The 23,303-nt window shown below is 37.5% G+C and overlaps 2 protein-coding genes and 1 pseudogene across 4 annotated transcripts; all 3 read right to left on the reverse strand.

The window, feature by feature from the left end:
- Nucleotides 1-9,252, reverse strand: part of LOC107582556 (lysyl oxidase homolog 3-like) — a 25,052-nt pseudogene extending 15,800 nt beyond the window's left edge.
- Nucleotides 9,253-9,920: 668 nt separating this feature from the next.
- LOC107582531 (pantothenate kinase 3-like) lies at nt 9,921-15,378 on the reverse strand. Of its 2 annotated transcripts, none has more exons than XM_016268423.1 (8): nt 15,297-15,378; nt 14,919-15,152; nt 12,670-13,022; nt 11,857-12,110; nt 11,587-11,763; nt 11,124-11,247; nt 10,790-10,915; nt 9,921-10,706 (listed from the first exon to the last, which is right to left on the reverse strand). In XM_016268423.1, the coding sequence occupies exons 2-8, from the start codon at nt 15,145-15,147 to the stop codon at nt 10,656-10,658; spliced, it is 1,314 nt and encodes a 437-aa protein (XP_016123909.1). In that variant the 5' UTR covers nt 15,148-15,152; nt 15,297-15,378; the 3' UTR covers nt 9,921-10,655. The 2 variants fall into 2 exon arrangements, with proteins under 2 accessions (XP_016123909.1, XP_016123908.1); XM_016268422.1 differs by lacking the exons at nt 14,919-15,152; nt 15,297-15,378 and adding exons at nt 13,794-14,027; nt 14,172-14,244.
- Nucleotides 15,379-16,237: 859 nt separating this feature from the next.
- Nucleotides 16,238-23,303, reverse strand: LOC107582532 (flocculation protein FLO11-like). Of its 2 annotated transcripts, XM_016268424.1 has the most exons (6): nt 22,788-23,303; nt 19,844-19,908; nt 18,965-19,095; nt 18,670-18,850; nt 17,902-18,584; nt 16,238-17,748 (listed from the first exon to the last, which is right to left on the reverse strand). In XM_016268424.1, exons 3-6 carry the CDS (start codon nt 19,085-19,087, stop codon nt 16,975-16,977), a joined length of 1,761 nt encoding a protein of 586 aa, XP_016123910.1. In that variant the 5' UTR covers nt 19,088-19,095; nt 19,844-19,908; nt 22,788-23,303; the 3' UTR covers nt 16,238-16,974. The 2 variants fall into 2 exon arrangements, with proteins under 2 accessions (XP_016123910.1, XP_016123912.1); XM_016268426.1 differs by lacking the exons at nt 19,844-19,908; nt 22,788-23,303 and adding an exon at nt 19,394-19,477.

The raw sequence follows: 23,303 nt of genomic DNA on the forward strand, positions 1-23,303 counted from the left end.
CACCCGAAATTGCTCTTTTAGGGAAAAAGCTCTTTTAGCGTGCTGAGGCGCACAGGGGAGATGATCACCTGCAACACAAACGGGGTAGTGCAGCCTGATGTGTGTAACCCACTCGACACGGGAAACCACCACCGATGAAACACTCTCCAAGAGCGCTCTGAACTCGTTCAGTCTTCTTCTCTCAGTAGAGTAGTCAGGAGCAGAACGATGTGATCGCTCGTCTCCGAAGCGAAAAGCTGATTATGCACTGCATCTGCTGCCTACTTATACTCACGCTGTGATCAGCGGCAGCTGGATGCAATAATCGCATGCCAATGTGCATTGGCTCATTTAGTTTACACTCGAAGTAGATTGGTCTCTCTAAGCGAGATCCCAATTCGTCGGTCATCCGACGTGACGTCGAGAGTGACCGACTGAAAGGGAACAAAATTAAGCATTGCTTGGTAACTGGTTGACGCAAATTGGTATTATCTAATTGTGTACTTAAATTTAACAGCTGACAGCTATTCAACCTAATTCATTACATACTTTTCTATCAAAGTTATCTGACATTATCAAGATTAATTTGTTCTGACACAGCTTAAATCTGAGTTCTTGTCATATTTTATTACCATTTTCTAAACTACAGCAAATAAACTGTAATAATGTGAGAAATGTTGAAGGTGTCTGAATAAATGTTGGTTTGACTGTAGGCCATGAGGCCTGCACAGTCAGTCAGTTTGGCCTTGAGGCCTCCAAAAATGCACATGGCTCTCATACATAGCAGAATAGTTCACACAAACATACAAAGTAACTTCTTCAAATGTTTTATTTTGGATAAATAAAATATTTAATCAAAGCCAGTGGGAACCCAAACTGATTGGTTACCATCATTCTTCAAAATATCTGCTTTTCTGTTCTACAGAAGAAAGAAAGCCATACAAGTTTGAAACGACATGAGGCTGTGTAAATGATGACTGAATTCTCATTTTTGGGTTATCTATCCCTTAAAGTGAAGTGTTTCAAGTTTGTTTAAATACTTTTTGGTGCCGTTGTACAGTATTTGTATGGCTGGAATACACTACATGACTTTTCAAAGGATCAAACACTACCAGACTTTCAAGTCGTGCACAACAAGCTCACACATAAAGATGCATGACACAATTAAAACTAAAAACTAAATATCAAACATTTGATATACAAGCACATTATTTTCAGATTAGGGTCCATACTCAGGTTAAGCCTTTATTCAGAGAAAGATGTTTAAATGCTCAACAGCTATTGCAATATTCTTGTATACACATATGTAATCAGCATTTAATTTCTATAATGAACAGATTTATTGGAGACGGCAGCAGAACTGTGTTAATTGTGTAATTTTTATAAACTCATTAATTCTCATTGATGTAGACACACAGCAGGACAACAAAACTGCATAATGTACACTACTGTTCAAACGTATGGTCGGTAAAAAATTTTGAAAGTCTTCTTACAATTTAAAATGTATATATATACAGTGGGGAAAAAAAGTATTTAGTCAGCCACCAATTGTGCAAGTTCTCCCACTTAAAAAGATGAGAGAATATCTTAATTTGTGTTCCAAAGATGAACGAAGGTCTTACGGGTCTGGAACGACATGAGGGTGAGTAATTAACGACATAATTTTCATTTTTGGGTGAACTAACCTTTTAACCCTTACTAAATAGAAAAAAAGTGTGCTTAATTGTACTGAATGTGCACTTGTAGTATACTTCACAGCATATATTTATAGAAAACTGTAACTGCAGACAATATTAATAAAATAAAAGGCATCTTAAGTGTACTTAAAGAGACTACACTTTCATTACTGTTTCTTAAAACACTTTTAAAAAGTGCACTTGTGGAAATGTTTGACTTTTACATTTTAAATCAATATGTTTTAATAACCTTCAGTGATGCTTCAAAGAAGTATACATATTTTGATGTACTGAATAACATTCTAAAGCACATGTAAAGTACTTGATTATAATTTTAACTGCAGAATGTTATTTAATATTACATTAAAGTTGAAGAGAGTTTATTATATTATTTAGTTATAGCTGATATAATTTAATATATATATATAATTATATTATATTACTTAATTATCATATTTGGCCTAACATTAACATTACACCAAACATTTTTTATTTGATTTTGATTGTATTTTTTGGGTTATTTTGACCTGACCCACTATGATAAAGTCGAAGCTTTCCAGAAAGAAACCTTCTGGTTAATAATAAAACAGGCTTCTTTAACTATGCTGGAATCCTAAGTTCCATTAAAATATCCTAAAAACTATAAAAACAACTGAAGTGGGGTTATGGAAACATCATCAGTCACAGTGTGCCACTGTTTCAAGAATGTGGGGTAGGTAATGGTGCGTACGTGCCTTATTAAGGAGACGGGTTGAGAAATGAAACCGTTATATAGTCTATAAAACCACACATGGGAAATAAATGCAGACAGGTGTTGAATAGAGAGTTCCTCTTAGCTTTTTCTTATTGTTCACTGGTTGGTTTGTCTAAGTGTATGTGTGTAAAGCCATTTGTACTGCATAGGGCTTATTCATGTAAGTGGAACATTCTTGTAACATTCCATTGGATTTTGGGATGAGACCCCTACAGTGTACTTTCTACCAGTTGGTGTGCATGAATGTCCTACGTCTATGCAATAGTTTCCTTGTCCAGATGTTTGTCTGTGGTTTAAACTGTGTGTATGTTGCTGCATTTCACAGATGACTGAGAAAGTAAACATAATTTCCTCTCACATTGGCTAAACTACCACAGTAAAGTGAGATGCCACACACAAAGTCTAAATAGAGTAATATTCAAATGTGTAAAAGTGTTTCCATGGCCAACCACAATCCAATCAATTCCTGATGATGGATAAAATCGATTCCTTCCCTACATCCAGGCCTCAACATGTCATGAACACTCACTTGTAGAAGTTCTTGTTGACCTTCTTCTCGTGGGGGAATCCCATCATGCCGCAAATCACATGTGAATTTTTGGGTGTCCAGCCATTATCACAGATCTGAGCCCATCCGTCTTTATTCTTGACTTCCACTACCCCCTCAGTGACAGGCATCCGCTTAGTCGCTATGGTGAACACAGGACGCAAACGCACCTCCTCTACTTTATTCTCATCTACCTGCACCTGAGAGATGGGGAACATGATGCAAAAAATAAAAACCATATGGACAACCAAACATGAACAGAGAGTGAACAAGCTTGTGAGATGGGAGTGTATTTAACCCCTTTAGACAGTGCAGGACAAAAAAAAGATGCAGAGCTCAGTCATCGAGTGATTCCTGCATGTTAGTCTTTATAGTTAACAAAAATTATTAAAAAATATTTGTTATATAAAATTAAGCTGAAATAAAACATACAAATACAAATACTAGATAAAAACTTAAAAGGGTCATATGATGTTGCTAAAAAATAACATTATTTTGTGTATTTGGTGTAATGAAATGTGTTTATGTGGTTTAAGGTTCAAAAAACACATTATTTTCCACATACTGTACATTATTGTTTCTCCTCTATGCCCCGCCTTTGTTTGGTTCATCTTATACCGACCTACAGGCAGAAACTGAAATCAGCTAAACCTGTATTAAGGACTGTAAAAAGATGGACTAATGAAGCAGAGCAGGATTTAAAAGCTTGTTTTGACCTCACTGATTGGAGTGTTTTTGAAGCTGCTGCCACCGTCCTGGACGAGCTCACAGAGACGGTAACATCTTATATCAGTTTCTGTGAAGACATGTGCATTCCAACCAGGACTCATTTACCCTACAACAATGACAAACCATGGTTCACTGCAAAACTCAGACAGCTCCATCAGGCCATAGAAGATGTTCACAGGAAGGGGGACAATGTCTTGTATAAACAGGCTAAATGCACACTGGAAAAGGAGATCAACTATTCACTCATACACTTATTTATCTAACACACATACTCAGTCTACATTTCAATTTGCACATAGTATACCTGTATATACAACTGTCTATTGTTATATACCTGTACATAGAATTGTCGATTTGTATATTTTTATTCCTTATTTACTTGTACTATTTTTTATTATCTGTGTGTTTTTTTTGTTTGTTTTTTTGTTCTGTCACTGTCATTCTGTTACACTGTGGAAGCTTCTGTCACGAAAACAAATTCCTCGTATGTGTAAACATACCTGGCAATAAAGCTCATTCTGATTCTGATTCTGAAACGCGTCTGTTTTTACAAAGCTCATCGGTCTGAAAAGTGAGGTGTGCTCTGATTGGATTATAATGACTTATACTGTCTTTTTATGCGTTGCATTGCATTGCGCCACGTAAACATAAAACCATGTCTGCATTTGTGATTGGAGAAATGACAAACAACAAGCGCTACTCTACACTGCTCAAAACTCGCGTTTGAATCATCGGTGGCAAATCCTTTAAATATGAATACGTACTTACAGTCTGTGAGTCAGAACAGCCAGCATTGTAGTCTACTCTACCAGGATCAGGAAACAGTCCTCCATAAATTGTGCTGCACACATCTGAATATTTGGGTTGAACTGTTGAACCTAACCACTGATTTCTAGTCATGTCCTCTTTTGGAAGGTCAAACAAAGTAATTTCGCTTTCACAACGAAGCACACAGCGCCTTCATGACATTGCGGCAGCAACAATACTACAGCGAGAATCAAAGTTACGCCTTCTTTCTTTGCGTGAACATTTGGGCGGCGTTATGCAAATCTTCCCACATCGTGACGTAGACATGTGGGGGCGTGTTAGAATGAGCCGTTTTAGGTAGGCGTGATTGACTCTTAAGTTTTATAAAGAATATCTCTTTGGATTTGAGACTTTAGTCTTTGCAACTTTACAGATCTTCTTTATGCACCAAGAGCTTGTAACACTTCAAAGAGAAAGGAAAAATTTAAATCGCATCATATGACCCCTTTAAACTAAACTAAAAAATTAGTAATGTTGCCTTGTCAAACTAACTTAGTTTAAGTTTACTGGACAACTAGAAATAACTAAAAATTAACTGGACTAAAACTAAATTACACTTTAGAGTAATATTTTAAAAAAGGTAATAAAAATCACAAAATAAAAAAATTCCATAACAAATAATAAAATTACTAACAAATTTAACTAAAATGAAAACTGAAAAAAGAACATAATTAAAAATATTAATAAAAAACTACAATAATATTAAAAGTATGCTAAAATACCACTGTGTTAAAAGTTATTGTATTTAACTCCATTTCCCACACTTAGAAATGCTAAAAGCAAGTATTCTATTATAAAGACAACATGTTGTTTTTAAATTATTTTTTGTTAAATTAGCAACATTTCTTTTTTGTACTATCTGAGTTAGGGCCATGAATATATTAACAATGTTAGGCACACAGGTTTCTGTGATTAATCCATTCATTTGCACTAAACAATACTTACTGTACAATATAAGAGAAACTTATTTTAAATTAAATTGAAATATATTTGTATAACACTTAATTATAATATTGTTACAAAGTGGTAGTAGTAAAGGTAAACTAGTAAAGAAGCTATAGACAACACTGGCCAAACAAAAGAAAAATTAAAATAAATTTAGAAATAGACAAAAATATAGTACAGTTAAAATACATTTTGTAAAATATTTTCTCTCATATTTTCTGTCAACGGCAGTTAGATTTGAATTTTTCATTTTAATTGTGTCTGTGTAGGGTCCTTTACCTCTATAACATTGGAGTCCACGTATCCCAGCAGTCTCTCATCTTTACAGATCACTCCAGCGTCCTCATCATGAGTGCAGTCACTGTTACCCCAGCCACGAGACTTACACACTGACACGCTCCTCTCACTGCCACTGCACTGCACATTGTCAAGCCAAATCTTACCTGCAACAGACACAAACTCTCTGAGCACATACAGAAACTGCTTTATATCTGCTCTGATTGAGTGTGTGAATGCGTGCAGGAACGTTACCTGTGCCCTTGCCATACTTGGCACTGTGAGTCCAGCCCGTGGCAGACACGAAGCCCAGCTGGCGACAGAGGACATGGGCATTGGCCAGCGAGAAGTCATCATCACAGATGGTTCCCCATTCGCCTTTATAAAACACTTCAATTCGGCCCTCGTTGTGTTTCCTGGGGAAGCCAGACAGACGGAACTTCAGAGTCTCCGGGCCTTCTGCTGTCTGAGGGGTCGGTGTGGGGCTTGAGCGCACTGGCGGTGTGGTTTGGGCAAAGCATGATGGAATCCAAGCATGAAGTAGGAAGACAACAATGTGTCGCCACCACTGACACAGCTCCATGTGCGGCTCTGCGGCAGGGAACAGAAACAAAGAGGGGAAGGTTTGAAAAATACTGAAAAACATGTGGTTACTGTTGTGTGAATGTCAGTATGTTTTGATTTGAGCACTATCATGTGTTCACATAGAACATGTTAAGCACACTCCTACCCCTAGTTCTCATTACCGTAATGCAAAAATGTAATTAGTCATTACTGTACTGTAAAAAATGACTGTACACTAAAACAAATGAGTAGGACTTATTTTTTACTAGTAAATGTCACAAAAAAATTACAAAGTAATACACATTGTATTAAACGTTTAATTTTGAAGCAGAAAGACTGAAATAATAATACATACTGCAGTTATCTTTTTTTTCATCTTAATATTTTTTCAAAAATATTTTTTACGGTTTACAGTAAATAACTATTCTCCAAAAAACCCTCTAAAAGTAAAATGTTCAGAAGCATTATGGTAATGATCATGTCACAAAAAAAGCTAAATGTGTCTTGGACATGTTTTCTTGAATTTCCAACAATTGGATATCATTAAATGACAGATTGATTGGAAATTACTAAAACTATTCTGTTCACAAGAGACATTTACCGTAATTTCACTTCTGGTCAAATTTCACCCCAAATGTGTATACTGTTTAAGGACTATTAAGCCTATTTTTAGGATCATGAAGATTTTCTGCCATGCGACATAATTTTTAAGCAAGGTAACTAACCCCCATCACCACTTCTCATTACCGTAATGCAAAAAAAAAAAAAAAAAAACTTTATCATTACCGTAATGCAAAAACTAACTTTATCATTACTGTAATGTAAAAAATATATATACTGCACTAAAAGAAATTTACTTTGTTGCTATAAAATTTCACAAATACATAAGTAAAACAGTATTTTCTTGTAAAATGTACTCCAGTAATATTTATTTACAACTTTGAAAAAAGCATGTTTTGCAGTGTACAGTAACAAGAATCTATTTACTTAATTTTTCTATTAACAATGTCCCACACTGGGAATTCTTTAATTTCTGTCATTAACATTACACCACAACTTTAATGATGTATTGTATTGTGGAAATGAGGTGATGGAATTAAAATTTTGGGATAAAATGGCTCCTTTTTCATCCTATTGGAAATTCATAGCTAGAATTGTTTTAGAATCTTAAATACACATTTTTTTTCTAGAATCTCAAATATGCATCATTTGACTGAACAAGTTGATTGGAAATGACAAATATAACTATTCTATGCGCATGAATATTTCCTTTAAATATGGCCACTTTTGGTCCAGTAGACTTTAAGAAAATAAACTCTTTGAGAACACAGTTTTCTTGTTTGTTAGTTTACTTAATTTTTCTATTAACAATGTCCCACACTGGGAATTCTTTCATTTCTGTCATTAACATTACACCACAACTTTAATGATGTATTGTGGAAATGAGGTGATGGAATTAAAATTTTGGGATAAAATGGCTCCTTTTTCATCCTATTGGAAATTCATAGCTAGAATTGTTTTAGAATCTTAAATACACATTTTTTTTCTAGAATCTCAAATATGCATCATTTGACTGAACAAGTTGATTGGAAATGACAAATATAACTATTCTATGCACAGGAGATATTTACCTTTTACTTTGTTTTCTTCACGACCAATACTTCCTTTGTCTCCTTTCTAATAAAGTAGGCTACACTAACTAACTAATGCATATTACATATTAAATACCTATTAAATCTGCTTAATTGTATAAGACAAGTATTTGAAGTAATTTCAAGAATGTTACATGTGTAAAATTAAATATGTAAAATATGTCCAACTGAATAGATCAATAACTTTTCCTGGATGGATCCAATTATACAAGGGAGTAAAGAGACTGGTGCGCAATTGAAAACTGATCTCCAGTAGCTCAGGGGCACATGATTCACCAGCACATGATATTTCCACGGTAAATATAACTAAATCAAACTATCGGCATAAAATACATGATAAAAACCATAACTCACATCATCGGTAAACTATATCATGCTTTGAAATGCCTATAAACAGGCAAAAGAAATACTGAGGTAACGGCGAGACACAGCCAGGTCTGGACCCCACAAGGTAAATTCACTATCAAACATCAGGTTAATAAACATGTAAGGGCAAAATGCAAACCGATGCTTATTTACTTATTTAAAGGGACTTCAAATGTAGTTCAAGCAGCTCAGCATCTGAAGACTGCTGTTGGGGAGGAGAAAAAGGAACTTCTGACAAAACTCTAATAGTGTTTTAATAATGATATCAGTGTTATTTAAAACCTAAAACTGTTGCAAATGCTTTGACATCATTTATTAGCTTCACTGTAAAACTGAGAGGAATAAAGGGAGGTGATAGAGGAAGTGTAGGCTCCTTGGCGTCCAGCTGCTTTATCTCAGATCATATCTGTGCAAGTAAATAACGTTAACGTTACTCTATTCAACAATATTGATGACACTTTTGCGAAAAAGATCAAACTATTCAATAATATACTCAGAGGAATAAAAATCATAACCCCCCCACCCCCCCTTACCTCAAGTTAAGCGGTCTCTCCAGTCTTGGCACACAGTTTCATGCAGTTTATATTTATGCACAGAACCAGAAAAGCATTCAGAAAAGACTTGAGTACCTGCTGCAGAACCCAGACCTTGTACGAAGCAAAGAAAAGCGTCTAATGAGCAGCAGAGATAACGGGCTGTAACGGCAGTGAATTGCCAGCTAGACAGTCGTGCGGGTGGGAGAGAGAGCGATGGGAGACGGGGCACAGGGGGAGAGGTGGAGCTGACTCGTGGACGACTTCACGCGAATGAAAAGGGGCAGGATTTATTTTAGGAAAAACACATAGCCCTTTCACAGTTCAGGAAAAGATTTTCCTACTTGCATAACGGAACTTTCTTCTGCTCAGGCACGTTCTACGTTTGTAAAAATACATGCTGGGGGATTCTGATCTTTGTGAAATTTGCTGGAATATTAAAAAAAAAAAAAAAAAAAAAAAAAAAAATTATATATATATATATATATAACGTGCCACTGTTAAAATATCAGATTTTAATGAATCAAGTCATTGTTTCTGCATGTCAAAAGCACGAAGAAGCCTTTTTATAGTGATTTATATATTTTATTACAAACATTTTTTTTTTACAAAGGCGCTTTTGTTGAAGAACAATGCTTGTTTTCCATGTTTTAAAAACAAAACGCAAGGCACTTCTTATTTGCTGGTGTAGGAACAAACTGATTATTTACACCGACTTGAGCATTGAGCAAGTAAGGTACACAGATTATAAAGAGAAGGCAACAGAACACATGTTGGTTCAGTGTTGGTTTATGCAACAAGGACACCAAAGTTATTCCAAAGAAGAAAAAAAAAAACAGTTCTCAGGTTTGAGGAGATATATCCATAGTTTAAAAGTTTTTGTTCCCCTCCCTGAAAAAAGGTCAAAGTTTTGCCTGGTCCCTTTCTCTCTCTCACACCGTTATGCAATAATTGTCAAAACAACACTGTTCTCTACAAACAAAATATGAGCTGCATAACATTTATGAAATTCAGATTCTGAACTCACTGTTTTGAGGAGATATATCCATAGTTTAAAAGTTTTTGTTCCCCTCCCTGAAAAAAGTTTTGCCTGGTCCCTTTCTCTCTCTCACACCGTTATGCAATAATTGTCAAAACAACACTGTTCTCTACAAACAAAATATGAGCTGCATAACATTTATGAAATTCAGATTCTGAACTCACTGCGACATTTATTTATATTTAGTCATTTTGCATTTATGTTGCATCAGTTACATATACAGGAGAGCAAAATGAGCAAAGTGCTTGACTGATCAGCTTGCTTTTGAGTAAATGATGTCTGTGCCCCCAAAATAGTGCAATGTACCATAATGATTACTATCACTAGCAACCATAAACAATACAAGTTTCAGTCACTGTTCTTCTGCTTGATGCAATATCAGTTCATAACCAGTAATTATAGTACAGTATAAGATGGCAGCTGACACATTATAAATGATGTCTAATCACGTGGTTGTGATTTAAGCTATGTAAAGGATCAGATCTTGCTGGCTTATTCTCATATCAAGTGGTTGACTGTTTTCAAAAGTTAAAGGCTCTAAACAGTTCTGATGTTTGCAGTAATTCCTTAAACTAGTATAGGCATTTAGTTAATTCTGATTGTTTAACCTAACTGTATAGCATATTTTTAAGAGATGTTATTATAGTAATAGTTTTGGTATCAATAAGATGTCAGAGCTTGGTCTGCATAGTTGAGGGCATGGTCTGATATTTGAAGGCAATTTTGGTCTGTTTGCATAAATATTTCTGTCTTTTGGTAAAAGCTGTGAACTAAGATTGTGTAGCAGATCAGGATGGGTTTGGTAACTCCAAAAGTGCACCAACCGCACCAAAGTAACCCTGAAAAACACAAATAAAATGACTTGAAGTGATTAGTTCAGATATTGTTTAGCTTTGGAGGAATTACAAAGACTCACACACACCTCATGTTGCAGGAACAGGGCTTTGAGTTGTCCTTTGCTCCAGTAGTCCAAAGCATAAGCGAGCAGCTTCATGGATAATGTGTTCACTCGCAGAAAGTTCCCAACAAATACCACTCTTTCAATGTTCTAAATGGAAGAAACTCATAATGAGCACTGATTCTGAAAATGTCATTCTTTTAAGAGGAGTTTCCAAGGAGCTGATTGGCGCCTGGTCTCTCATAGCCCTGTACAATGCTGCTTGATCCAGATTCCACAAGGCAGCACCGTAAAGAGGCTGACAGACAAGGGCAAGGACAACATACTGGTGATTTAAAGTGTGGATGTGCACGTGTACCTCGTTAAGTGCACACATGCGCGTGATTGAGCCAATGTTGTTGGTGATGGTGACAAGTGTTGCTCTAGCCAGATCCTCCTTGGAGACTGAGTCTCTCTTCTCCTTGCACATCATGCTCCCAAAGCTACAAAAGAAAATACACGCACATTATATTGATTAAACTGATTCACGTCTATTATCAGTGTCATTACAGAACCATTTTAAAATGATAACAGTGTCATATAAGGAATAACAATGTAATTGTTTAGATATAACTTGGGGTTAAAAGTAAAAAAAATTAACTATTTTAATCATCAAGGATGCATTAAATGAATCAAAAATGTCCGAAAAAACATTTGTGATGATACAAAAGTTTTCTATTCTGTTCATCAAAGAATCCTAAATTCATTTGGATTGATTTAAGAACATTAAAAACATTAAAAAAAGACCCAAAATTTTCAAAAGCTAGTGTATATGCCTGTACCTGGAGGCAACAGCCCATCCTGGCAAGCCAAATCGTTCATAGTCGCCACCATAGATATCCTTGACTAGTTTATCTACATGTGTACTTTCCCCCTCTGTGGCCATTGCCAATGCCTCCTCAAAGGTGGAGCATCCAGTCAACAGGCAACAAAGCCCAAGGAATGTACCACCACCAAGACTAAAGTGGAGACAGAAAATATTACTATAGCTTTACAGTAAAATGCCCATTTATTTTGTTAAACTGTTGCAATATTATTAAGTCATGACCAACCTGGTTCCAGTAACACGCTTGTAGTTGTCTTTGGAGTATACAGCCAGTATGCTGACACCAGAGCCGATGTTGACAAGCAGCAGAGGATAGGGGTTCTCCAGGTTGTATGCCTTCTGCTCGCAGCGCTCAGGGTCTGTTGGATGTTCAAAATAGTAACATTCAGGTGGACCACTTGAGACCACTGAGTCTATGTACAGAACCCCCTTTATCAGGCATTCAAGCTCATCCAGCTTCAACAGCTGCAGATTGGCCATCTAAGAGAGGAAAGACAGCATAGAGAACCAATTAGTTAAAAGAATAGTTCACCAAAAATCCCCTTCAGACCATTTAAGATGTAGATGAGTTTCTTAAATAGGTACAGATGTGGAGAAATGTACCATTACATCACTTGCTCACCATTGGATCCTGGGTGCCGTAAGACTAAGAGTTCAAACAGCTGATAAAAACATCACAATTCTGGATTATGGAATCGTATTTTATTTTGGTTATAAGTGTTATAAAATCAAAACATCTTAATGATGGATTTTCACTTCACAAGATGTTAATTGATGGGCTAAAGTCGTGTGGGTTACTTGTGGATGTTTTTATCAGCTGTCTGGACGCTCATTCTCACGGCACCCATTCACTGCAGAAGATCCATTGGTGAGCAAGTAATGTAATGCTAAATTTCTCCAAATCTGTTCCGATGAAGAAACAGACTCATCTACATCTTGATCAGACTGAGGCCATCATTTCATTTTTGGTCTATCTATTCCTTTAAACAGATCACATAAAATAATATATATAATTGCAGCAATTTGAGCTTGGACACACCGTACGGAAGCCATCTTCATATTTAAATGCACCACCTCCAGTGGCACAGAGGGTTGTGTGCAGACTGGAGAAATGCTTGTCTCGGCCCATCTGCAGGAAGGCAGGCAGCTCGTGCGTGGGAAAGCGGATGAAGTGCAGGTTGCCCTTGCGGCCCCAAAGTGTGAGGTCAGAGAGCTCCAGGTGAACATCTCGTATACCTGTTTTGCCATAGGCGGTGTGTGAGGTGAGGTAGCGGCGGATGCTTTTCAGACTATCCACCTCCTCCTGTTCTTCTTCCGCTGTAATGTCTTTGGGCTCAAAGTAGACCAGCTTCACCAATGTGCCACCAATGTCCATGCCAAACCATGGGAAAGCTGGGGACCAATAATAGTGAAGTGACTTCAATACCTTGTGCATTTTCTAAACATTTTCTGTGAGTAAGCTCATTTCACTTTGTTAGGAAAAAGTTCACTGTTAACTACATATGAGCAGTTTTATTTTCTGTCATTTTCATTGAGGTTGGCACATTTTCAGCCCTGTAAGTAAAATGGGACAAAATGTATAATACATTAAAAAATAAAAGGTAACAGAGTTATGAATTCAAATACACAATAGTGTTTTAAGTAATTAAAAAAAACACTTCTTATTAATCAAAAAGAAATATTTGTTCCTTGCAAATGGTTGCGTTTGAAGAATAAGTCAACACGACAAGTGTCACACACTTAAATATTAAATTTTTGGTTATAAAACGTTATTACTCTGTACCATTGTACAGTGCTGGGTCGCCTTTTGATATATAAGATTCCTGAAGAATATCTTAAGTGCTTATTAAATTAATCGTCTGTAAATTAGACTTTAGTATTACTGCTATACCATAAGTAAATATATGAATTGTATTATGTTTAATGCTAAATGTTATCTATCGTCTAAACATTTAAGTGCATAGTGTATATTATGTTTTGCATATTAGTCAATAGTATGATGCCAACCGCGAACGCAAAAAATTGACAAAAATGGCTATACAACGTATGACTGTTGGTTTAATTTATATAACGTTATATCTGACATTTTATCACTGTGATTTCACTGTGGCATCAGCTCCGTTAACCCTGTTACCTAGCGCCATAACAAGATGGTTCACCTACGCGGCCTGTTCTTTTTCAGCGAATCGAGCCTCAGCATCGCCGGTGTCGATTTTGACATCCGCTGCTCTCGGAGTGCACTGCCGCCGGCCGCTGCGCTGTCTGCACCCGGTGTAGCCATTATGCTACATGACGCCTCCGTCTTTGATCGAGGCCGCCTGAGCGCTTTCGGTTCTTCCTCTTGCTCCTCCGCACATCCCTCGCCGTCACAGTGGAAGCCATTCACCTCCATTATGTCTTTTACCAATATCAATTGTTAAGCAGAAAAATCACAGTTAACATATATAAATGCATCGTCTGTATTTCATATTGTCATTCTCATCTCCACAGAAAATATTTACGTCGCTGTGTTTACAACACCAGCACAGTTACTCGAAATACCAATGAATGCTCTTCTCCTGTCCTCTGAAATCGCAACGAGCCAATCAGATTGTCAGTTCGGTTCATACGTTGTCTTCTTCAACAGTAGATGGCGCGCTTCACATAACAACTCTGCAAGCATCATTTGTTCACAATCTTTACCGCCTTTTATGCTCTGACTGACCAGAAAAAGACAAAATAAAAGGTAACAGAGTTATGAATTCAAATACACAATAGTGTTTTAAGTAATAATAAAAAAACACTTCTTATTAATCAAAAATAAATATTTGTTCCTTGCAAATGGTTGCGTTTGAAGAATAAGTCAACACGACAAGTGTCACACACTTAAATATTAAATTTTTGGTTATAAAACGTTATTACTCTGTACCATTGTACAGTGCTGGGTCGCCTTTTGATATATAAGATTCCTGAAGAATATCTTAAGTGCTTATTAAATTAATCGTCTGTAAATTAGACTTTAGTATTACTGCTATACCATAAGTAAATATATGAATTGTATTATGTTTAATGCTAAATGTTATCTATCGTCTAAACATTTAAGTGCATAGTGTATATTATGTTTTGCATATTAGTCAATAGTATGATGCCAACCGCGAACGCAAAAAATTGACAAAAATGGCTATACAACGTATGACTGTTGGTTTAATTTATATAACGTTATATCTGACATTTTATCACTGTGATTTCACTGTGGCATCAGCTCCGTTAACCCTGTTACCTAGCGCCATAACAAGATGGTTCACCTACGCGGCCTGTTCTTTTTCAGCGAATCGAGCCTCAGCATCGCCGGTGTCGATTTTGACATCCGCTGCTCTCGGAGTGCACTGCCGCCGGCCGCTGCGCTGTCTGCACCCGGTGTAGCCATTATGCTACATGACGCCTCCGTCTTTGATCGAGGCCGCCTGAGCGCTTTCGGTTCTTCCTCTTGCTCCTCCGCACATCCCTCGCCGTCACAGTGGAAGCCATTCACCTCCATTATGTCTTTTACCAATATCAATTGTTAAGCAGAAAAATCACAGTTAACATATATAAATGCATCGTCTGTATTTCATATTGTCATTCTCATCTCCACAGAAAATATTTACGTCGCTGTGTTTACAACACCAGCACAGTTACTCGAAATACCAATGAATGCTCTTCTCCTGTCCTCTGAAATCGCAACGAGCCAATCAGATTGTCAGTTCGGTTCATACGTTGTCTTCTTCAACAGTAGATGGCGCGCTTCACATAACAACTCTGCAAGCATCATTTGTTCACAATCTTTACCGCCTTTTATGCTCTGACTGACCAGAAAAAGACTCAAGGTAGGACATTTTATTTCAGAAACATTTCTGGAAATCATTACTGACTGTACATGATCAAGATTGAGCAGTACACAAAAGCAAAACAGTTTAGCACAAACATTCCCTTGAAATAAAGTAACTTATCTAACATGAGGATAAAATCACTAGAGAGTTTGGCGAAAGAGATCATGTTGGACAACTAAAATATCAGTCCGTTCCTCATAGCAAGCTATCGAATGGTTATAGAAGTCTTGGTGTATATATTAGGGATGGGTCACGATTTTCGAATATTCGATTAGTTGATTTTATTATAGAATATCGAATAGGTTGTGTGATTATTGTCTTTACAATTTCCCCATGTTTTCCGTGCAGATGCGGTGGTGATGCGTTCATGTAAGCAGAGGGTGGCGCTGCCAATCACGCACCTAGAAACTGTCAAAGACAACAGAAGAACACATTTTCTCAAGCGCACACTATAGACTTGCGTGGCATAAAAAAAGATTTGCATAGCATATATCAGTTACAGTAAGGACGAAGTTCTGTGCGGACCTCAAACACCCCTGACTAGGTTTGAGGTGTGGGTGAATCCGGATTCAGAAAGGTGCGGAAAACAAATAACGCGTTCTACGGAGCCACTAAAGGGACATGGTTAGCCGCTTGTTAACGGTTGCCTGTTACATTACAGTACATAACATTCCACTTACCACATAAACAGAGTAAGGAGAGATGACTGATAGGATGACGGCGAATGATTTGCAGATCCTGAGTACCACTGACAAACATCTAATCTTGTAAAATGTGTGGTAAGTACTGCCGAATCTCGAAAGTGAAAGTAAAAAAATTAGCACGCGGTTCATAAGCGATTTCAATGCCCCGTATATTAATAACGGCTCTCTGATGCCAACAGTTTATAGACAGAATAATTACCCAACAATATAATTGCGACAGAAGATACTGATGTATATTTTTTCTCCCATCTCGTATCTATTCTGTTTAGGGGTTCCCTCTTTATAAATGGAATGTCCTAGCCTTATGGGCAGTTGATTCATGCTAAACGACGGACTCTTATGTTAATAAGTGCCATCATTCGCTTATGTTTATTATATTAATGTTTCAGCACGTTACAATCATTATATGGCTTGAGTTAAGGTAGCCTAGCTTCTGAATTAAACAGTTTATTATACAGATTGAAAGCGTGAATCCCGTCTCTCTCCGTTTATGGGTGTTTGTGCATGCAGTTGGGGGAGGGGTGTGATTTTCAAATAATAATCGAATAATACCCAGCAATTTTCGAATATTATTTTTGCCTGGAATGCCCATCCCTAGTATATAGTACAAACCTTTTATTGTACTACTTTTATTGTACATTTTGTCCTTTTCTTCAGCACCAGTTACTATCCACTGTTATTTATGGAAAAGAGCAGCCTGGACATTTTACTTAAGTCCCTTTGTGTTTCATTGAAAAAAAAAATCATAGGGGTTTCATGCAACACGAGAGTAAGTACATGATGACAAAATTTTCATTTGTGGGTGAACTTCCAGGCCAATAATGCAGCAGAAAGACCAATCCCTGCAGCAGCAATAAGGTGGAAGTTGTTTATCCTGAATAATTCTGGGCGCCCCTCTCCTCTCTGCTCTGGCCTAGCAGCACTGGATTCTTCCTCTCGAACGTTGATGGTGGTTGACTTCTTACTGTCATGCCCAGATGGCTCAGAAAGATGAACTGCACTTCCTGTGCCAACATAGTTCAGGGTATGCTGGTCCTCAGAGATGACTGTGCTACGTTGCAGGATGCTTGGTGGCTGACCATTCATATTTTCAGCAGATGGCTCTTCAGCAAACTGGATTACATTTATCGGTGTATGACTCCCGTAGAAAGATTCATAGTGGTCCTCCTCAGGCTGGTTACAGGTCAAGGGAGCAGCATTGTATGGAGAGTCTTGAAAGGACTGAGTAGCAGAATCAAGGGAAGCAAAGGGAGCGGAGTTCTGGTCTGCAAGACTAGTAGACTCTCCAAGTTCTGTGGAAGAGTCTGTTGCATTGCTGATCTCCAAGTCACCTGAAACCACTGAGCAAGGCTCCTCTTGAAAGACAGGAAGAATCTCTGCTCTGTTCTGCTGGGGTTCTGGATGCTGAAGGACTTCAGGCTTGCTGAAACATTCCTGGTCGATGGAAGAGGGAGAGTGCGTAACCACCTCAGCAGGTGCAGAAGATGTTGCCTGAGCTGTTGTGGTAGAATTTGTTGGAGCATTATTAAAAACTGGCAACCCAACAGTGTTGTTCCTCTGATCCCTCTGCAGAGAAAACAGAAGATTAAGCCACAGAAAACAACATATTAACCATTGGACAAATTTGAAATAGAGTTGACCAGATCCTTTTAATAATGAACTTGCTACGTCACAGATTTGCCTAAGAACAACAGTGAAGTGCTTTGGGTTGAGTATTACCTCATTTGCAGTTGGGTCAGATATCTCTTCCGGCTCCTGAAATGTCCTTTCCATTCTCAATGGGGGATTTGTGTCTTGGACAGGGAGTATCTCAGAAGGGTCCATATCTATGTCTGCTGTTGGCACCTGGGTCTTCTTTGACTTCGGAGAAGTCTGGAAGGTGGTGTAAAGCTTTGTTATTTGACTTTGAGAAGTGGAAGTGTCTGAGGAGGATGCTTGAGCACTTGAGGTGGAGAGGAGAGCTTCACCAGTTGATGAGGAGATGGTGGTTCGGTCTGTTAAAGCCAAGTCATCTGAATTATCTAAAGCAGGTGTTTTGTTCTCAGCTGCCCCAGTGAGGGTTTGAACAGGTAAAGACACTTTAGAAACTGAGACTTCAGGAGGGGAAGGTGCTTGGGAAGGAGCTACAACAGGAGGTGCTACTTCAGCTTGGGAAACTGGTTCAGGAGAAGGTGCTGGAACTGGAGTAGGAGGTTTAACAGGAGCAAGAGATGGTTTGGGGGCTGCAGTGTTGGAAGAGGCAGTTGAACTTGTTGGGGCTCCCCCTGAGGGTGGAATCAGCAGAGGAGGAGTGGTTGCTGGGACTGCATGAACGGTCACTGTGGTTGTGGTTGTTGTGGAACCAGATGAAGTAGAAGAAGCAGCTGGAGCAGGTGCTGGTCTGGGTGTAGGAGCAGCATTATCTATAGATAAAGAAAAAAAGGCATTCATAAAATAACGTCCCTCCTTTTCATAATTTGTTTTGTACACAAGCAAGAAAGCTCTTACTTGTGATGCCCCTGATCCTGTCATAAGTAGCGCTCATCTCATTAGCCAGTTCCCTATGTTCACAGTTCCGGAGTGCAGTGATGAACTCATCAGGCCATTTCTCGCGTCTGCGTAGATTATCTAGAAGTATCTGCATAGCAGTGAAGTTTCCAGAAGTTTCTCTCTTGGCTTCGACCTCTTCCTGCAAAAACACAAATTGAATTAGTAAACAAAAAATAATTTACCCAAGTCTTTTACTTTTGCATATCTAGATATAATTGTGATGTTATCTGTAGTTAAATGTAGTACTGCTTACCCTATCAGTGAATGTGAGGCATTGCAGGTGAGGTAAGATATCTCTCACTTTGACCACTGATGAAAAACGAGCCAAATTCGGCCTTATTGCCTCGTTATAAAATTGCTCGCGTGTAAATGACATTTTTGCACCTATAAAGAGAGAATTACAGAAAAACAGTGTTATTTAGTGGTTTATTGTTATTAATCACACTAAATCAGGGGTGTCCAAACTTGGTTCTGGAGGGCCACTGACTGTCCTGCAAAGTTTAGCTCCAACTTGCCTGAACACACCTGCCTGATAGTTTCTAGTATGCCTAGTAAGACCTTGATTATCTTGTTTAGGTGTGTTCAATTGGGGTTGGAGCTAAACTCTGCAGGACAGTTGCCCTCCAGGAGCAGGAATGGACACCCCTGCACTAAATAAAAACACATACTTGAAAATGACTACCTTCTTTAAATAGTAAAATTCAACAGCCTTTCTTTGTGTCCCTGAATCTGGACTCCAAATCAGACCTGGGAAAAGAATTAGAGAAAATGATTGCAAATGTAAAGTAAAATGTTTGAGAGGGTTATCAATCATTAAAACTGAATTTGAATGTTAGACAATCAGCTAGGCAGAGTGCAGTCTACTGACAATGCTAGAAATATGATCGCATCATCTCATATAATCCATCCTGCTTCAGCACTTCTGGATGTGGGAAGCCTTGAAAGTGAAAGTGAAAGTGAAAACTGGTGTATGCATGAGAATTTTGGGGAAATCCTTACACTAAATAAAAACACATACTTGAAAATGACTACCTTCTTTAAATAGTAAAATTCAACAGCCTTTCTTTGTGTCCCTGAATCTGGACTCCAAATCAGACGCACTAAATAAAAACACATACTTGAAAATGACTACCTTCTTTAAATAGTAAAATTCAACAGCCTTTCTTTGTGTCCCTGAATCTGGACTCCAAATCAGACCTGGGAAAAGAATTAGAGAAAATTATTGCAAATGTAAAGTAAAATGTTTGAGAGGGTTATCAATCATTAAAACTGAATTAGAATGTTAGACAATCAGCTAGGCAGAGTGCAGTCTACTGACAATGCTAGAAATATGATCGCATCATCTCATATAATCCATCCTGCTTCAGCACTTCTGGATGTGGGAAGCCTTGAAAGTGAAAGTGAAAGTGAAAACTGGTGTATGCATGAGAATTTTGGGGAAATCCTTCAGTTTCTATTTGGCCTTCATTAGGAAACACTTTCAAACAACAGATGAAACAGAAATGCATTTGATATAACTGGTGTGACAAATGTTTGTAAAATCGGATATGAGGAACGTAATGCAGATTTTGCATCATTTTTGCAACATTGACTCATCAATACTGGGGATGTCCCTGAACGGGCATTCTTCATATCCGCAAACATTTGTCCCACCAGTTATGTCTAATGCATTTCAGTTTTTTCTAATGATTCACATTATTTCCCAAACTCACAGGAGTACTACATTGTTCATTATATATCATAGCTTTGTCCATTTTTGGTTTGGCTAATGTGTTAATGACTGTATAATGTAACTGTTTGATGTTCTTGATTGTAAGGTCTTATTTAATGTATTTTTAAATCATGCAATCATGTAATGACGACATAGGCTACATTTTTTATTTGGTGACAGACAGATCAGAGCTGCTTTCCTGCAGACACATATAATATTATTCAATTAATATGTATGCTAAGCTTCTGAGTTCATGTACAGTATATTTGTAAATAATTTTCATTTGTCTTAAACATTTAAATTTGTGAAGAATGAGCCAAAGTGTACCTAGATCGCAAACCTTTTTTTGTGTGGTCTTCTGGTGTGATTCCTCACCTGATTTTGATATCTATGTATCAACTTGTGTATCAATTAATTCATATTCATAATATTTTAAAAATTAACCATATTGACAGGACATTGTTGCACATTTAAATAATTTGCACTTAAAATGATCTACAGTAGGCCTATTATCTAACACACCACATCACAGCTGTAACAAAGTGATTCTGACATGAGTGTATACTTTAGTATTTTTGTATGGTACAGAGTACAAAACAGATGTGAACTGGACATTACCCTGCTGATTGAAAATGTAATGATCTCCAAAGATCAAAGCAAAAACTACTGCTGTTCTGCAACCGTTGCTCCTCTTTCCCTCAAAATGATCATTTACACATATATCTGCTGTTCCCAGAAGGAGGGAAATCATGTACAAAACTGAAAAATCCCAAAAGCCAACGGCGAAGCCCTGCTTTTCAATGGATTCCTGTTATATGACCTGTTCAGTTCGGCTATTCACTTGAAACATTTCCATTCAATACACTCCATACAACATTTTTGTGGCATAAACTACCATGACACATCTACTCATTATTTTTTACTGCTATTGTCCATAGTAGAAAAGTAGGAAAAATTATACAGTATAATATAACTTTATATTAACTGAATAATAGAAAAACAATATGAATTTGATTCAAAAAGTGCTGAATCAAAACTCTTCATACAAAATTTAAGTCCAACTCATCCATAAAAAAAATAAATAAAAAATAAAAATATATATATATATAATTTATTTATTTTGTTTGTTTGTTTGTACAGATGTTTATACTGCACAATTCATAAAATTGCATTTTAAGCATTTAAACAAGCATTTAGGCCTACTTTTTCTATTATGAGAATTATAAATTCAGTCGTGTATTCAAACTAAATATTCATGCCCCCTAAAGCCAGCTCAACCAAACAAGCTCAAAAATTCAGCCCACAGTCTTACCTTAGACAGGATTGGCAAAGCAGACAGTCACACAAACATCACCTGCATCTGTGCCACATAACTACACATGTAAAGCAGTAACAAATCACAGCACATCTAGTCTTCAATCTCATAGTGAAAAGGAGGACCCGAAAAAACATCAGAGACTGTTTTTAGTCTGCATCTTAGTCTGTTTTCACTTAAACAGCTCAGAAATTATAATCTGTTGTCAGATTCAATGACAGTACTGCTCTTCTGAACTAAGGCACTGCAGGTTAATCCATAGTTCACGTCCCTTAAAGGTCAAACATGAAATGGTTTAACTGGAGCAGAGTTATTATCTGTCATCTTGAATGATAACAGACATAAGGGTTCATTTACTGTCCTAAGCCACACTAAACTAGACAGGTAGGCAGGTGCTGTCCTTGCTCAGAGCTAATGTGCAGCCAGCCAAGTCCAAGACTATTCACAGTTTCTAATAAATTATTATAGGGTTTAAAGCACGAGGTTAAGGTCACAATGGCAGTCTGCTTAATTGGCGTATGTTCAAGGAAACTGGCAAACCTGCTCTCGTGTGGAATGTCCTCTAAACGACCGCACCATTTCCCTGTAAAATCTTAAAGGAAACATTGTCAAGTACTTCGAGGTGACCAGGAAGCACCTACCCGTCTTGATATACAGCATATACTTTAAAGTATGTTCTGCATGTGCCTGGCGTAAATGATGAAGAGCAAACTTTGAATCCCACGCTAAAGTGATTACGAAGAGATCGGCGAAATTTTAAAACCGATATTTGAGCATGATTTTTCAAGTCGATTTACCAGGAAAAATAGGTCGCAGGAGTCACAAGCATACAAAACGCGCACACAAACGTCTTAAATGATTAAAGTTTGCATTTCTGTAACACGTATATTCAAGAGACTGTCCGTCTGTTTGTAAGTGAAATCGTCACCTGAATTTACTGGTGCGCGAGCTTTATGCAAGACAAGACATTAATACACGAAACGCAAGTACAGTATAATGTACGCACAAAACAACGAACACTGTAGAAATATGAAGTGTATTTGAACTTACCCTTTAGAGGAAGGTCAGTCTGTGAGGTCCTTCGCAGATTGAAGCACTAAGTTTCGATATGCGCGTTTAAAGCACAACCCTCCCCAGCCATCACACGCTCTTTGTCTTTTTCATTGGATCGCGAAACTGTGTATCAACTTGTTACAATATTACGCCACTGAATTCTCATATTTCCGTGTTGCAAAAATGATTTTGGAATCGTATCGTCTTGCAATAGGACAAGTTTAAAAAAACATAACCATTATTATTTGTATCGTTTTTTTTGGCAGGTGCAGCGGGCGTAGGGGACAAATTATGAAGTCGAAAATAAACAAATTATCCTAGGTCAGGTAGACTTTGAAATGCATGGTTGCCTATTTAATTATACAGCTGTTAAAGGTATGGCAGTTGTAAAAAACCGATAAAGACGCCACTGGAAGCTGAAAAACTCTGAGGGAGAGATATGCTGCATACTGAATGTGCCATAGGCTACTTAAGTTCATTTTATGGGTCTAAGCCGCCGTTTTTGTGGCCCGA

Source organism: Sinocyclocheilus grahami, unplaced genomic scaffold (genome assembly GCF_001515645.1).
Source record: "Sinocyclocheilus grahami isolate Dianchi unplaced genomic scaffold, SAMN03320097.WGS_v1.1 scaffold45.1, whole genome shotgun sequence".
NCBI classification, from domain to species: Eukaryota; Metazoa; Chordata; class Actinopteri; order Cypriniformes; family Cyprinidae; genus Sinocyclocheilus; species Sinocyclocheilus grahami.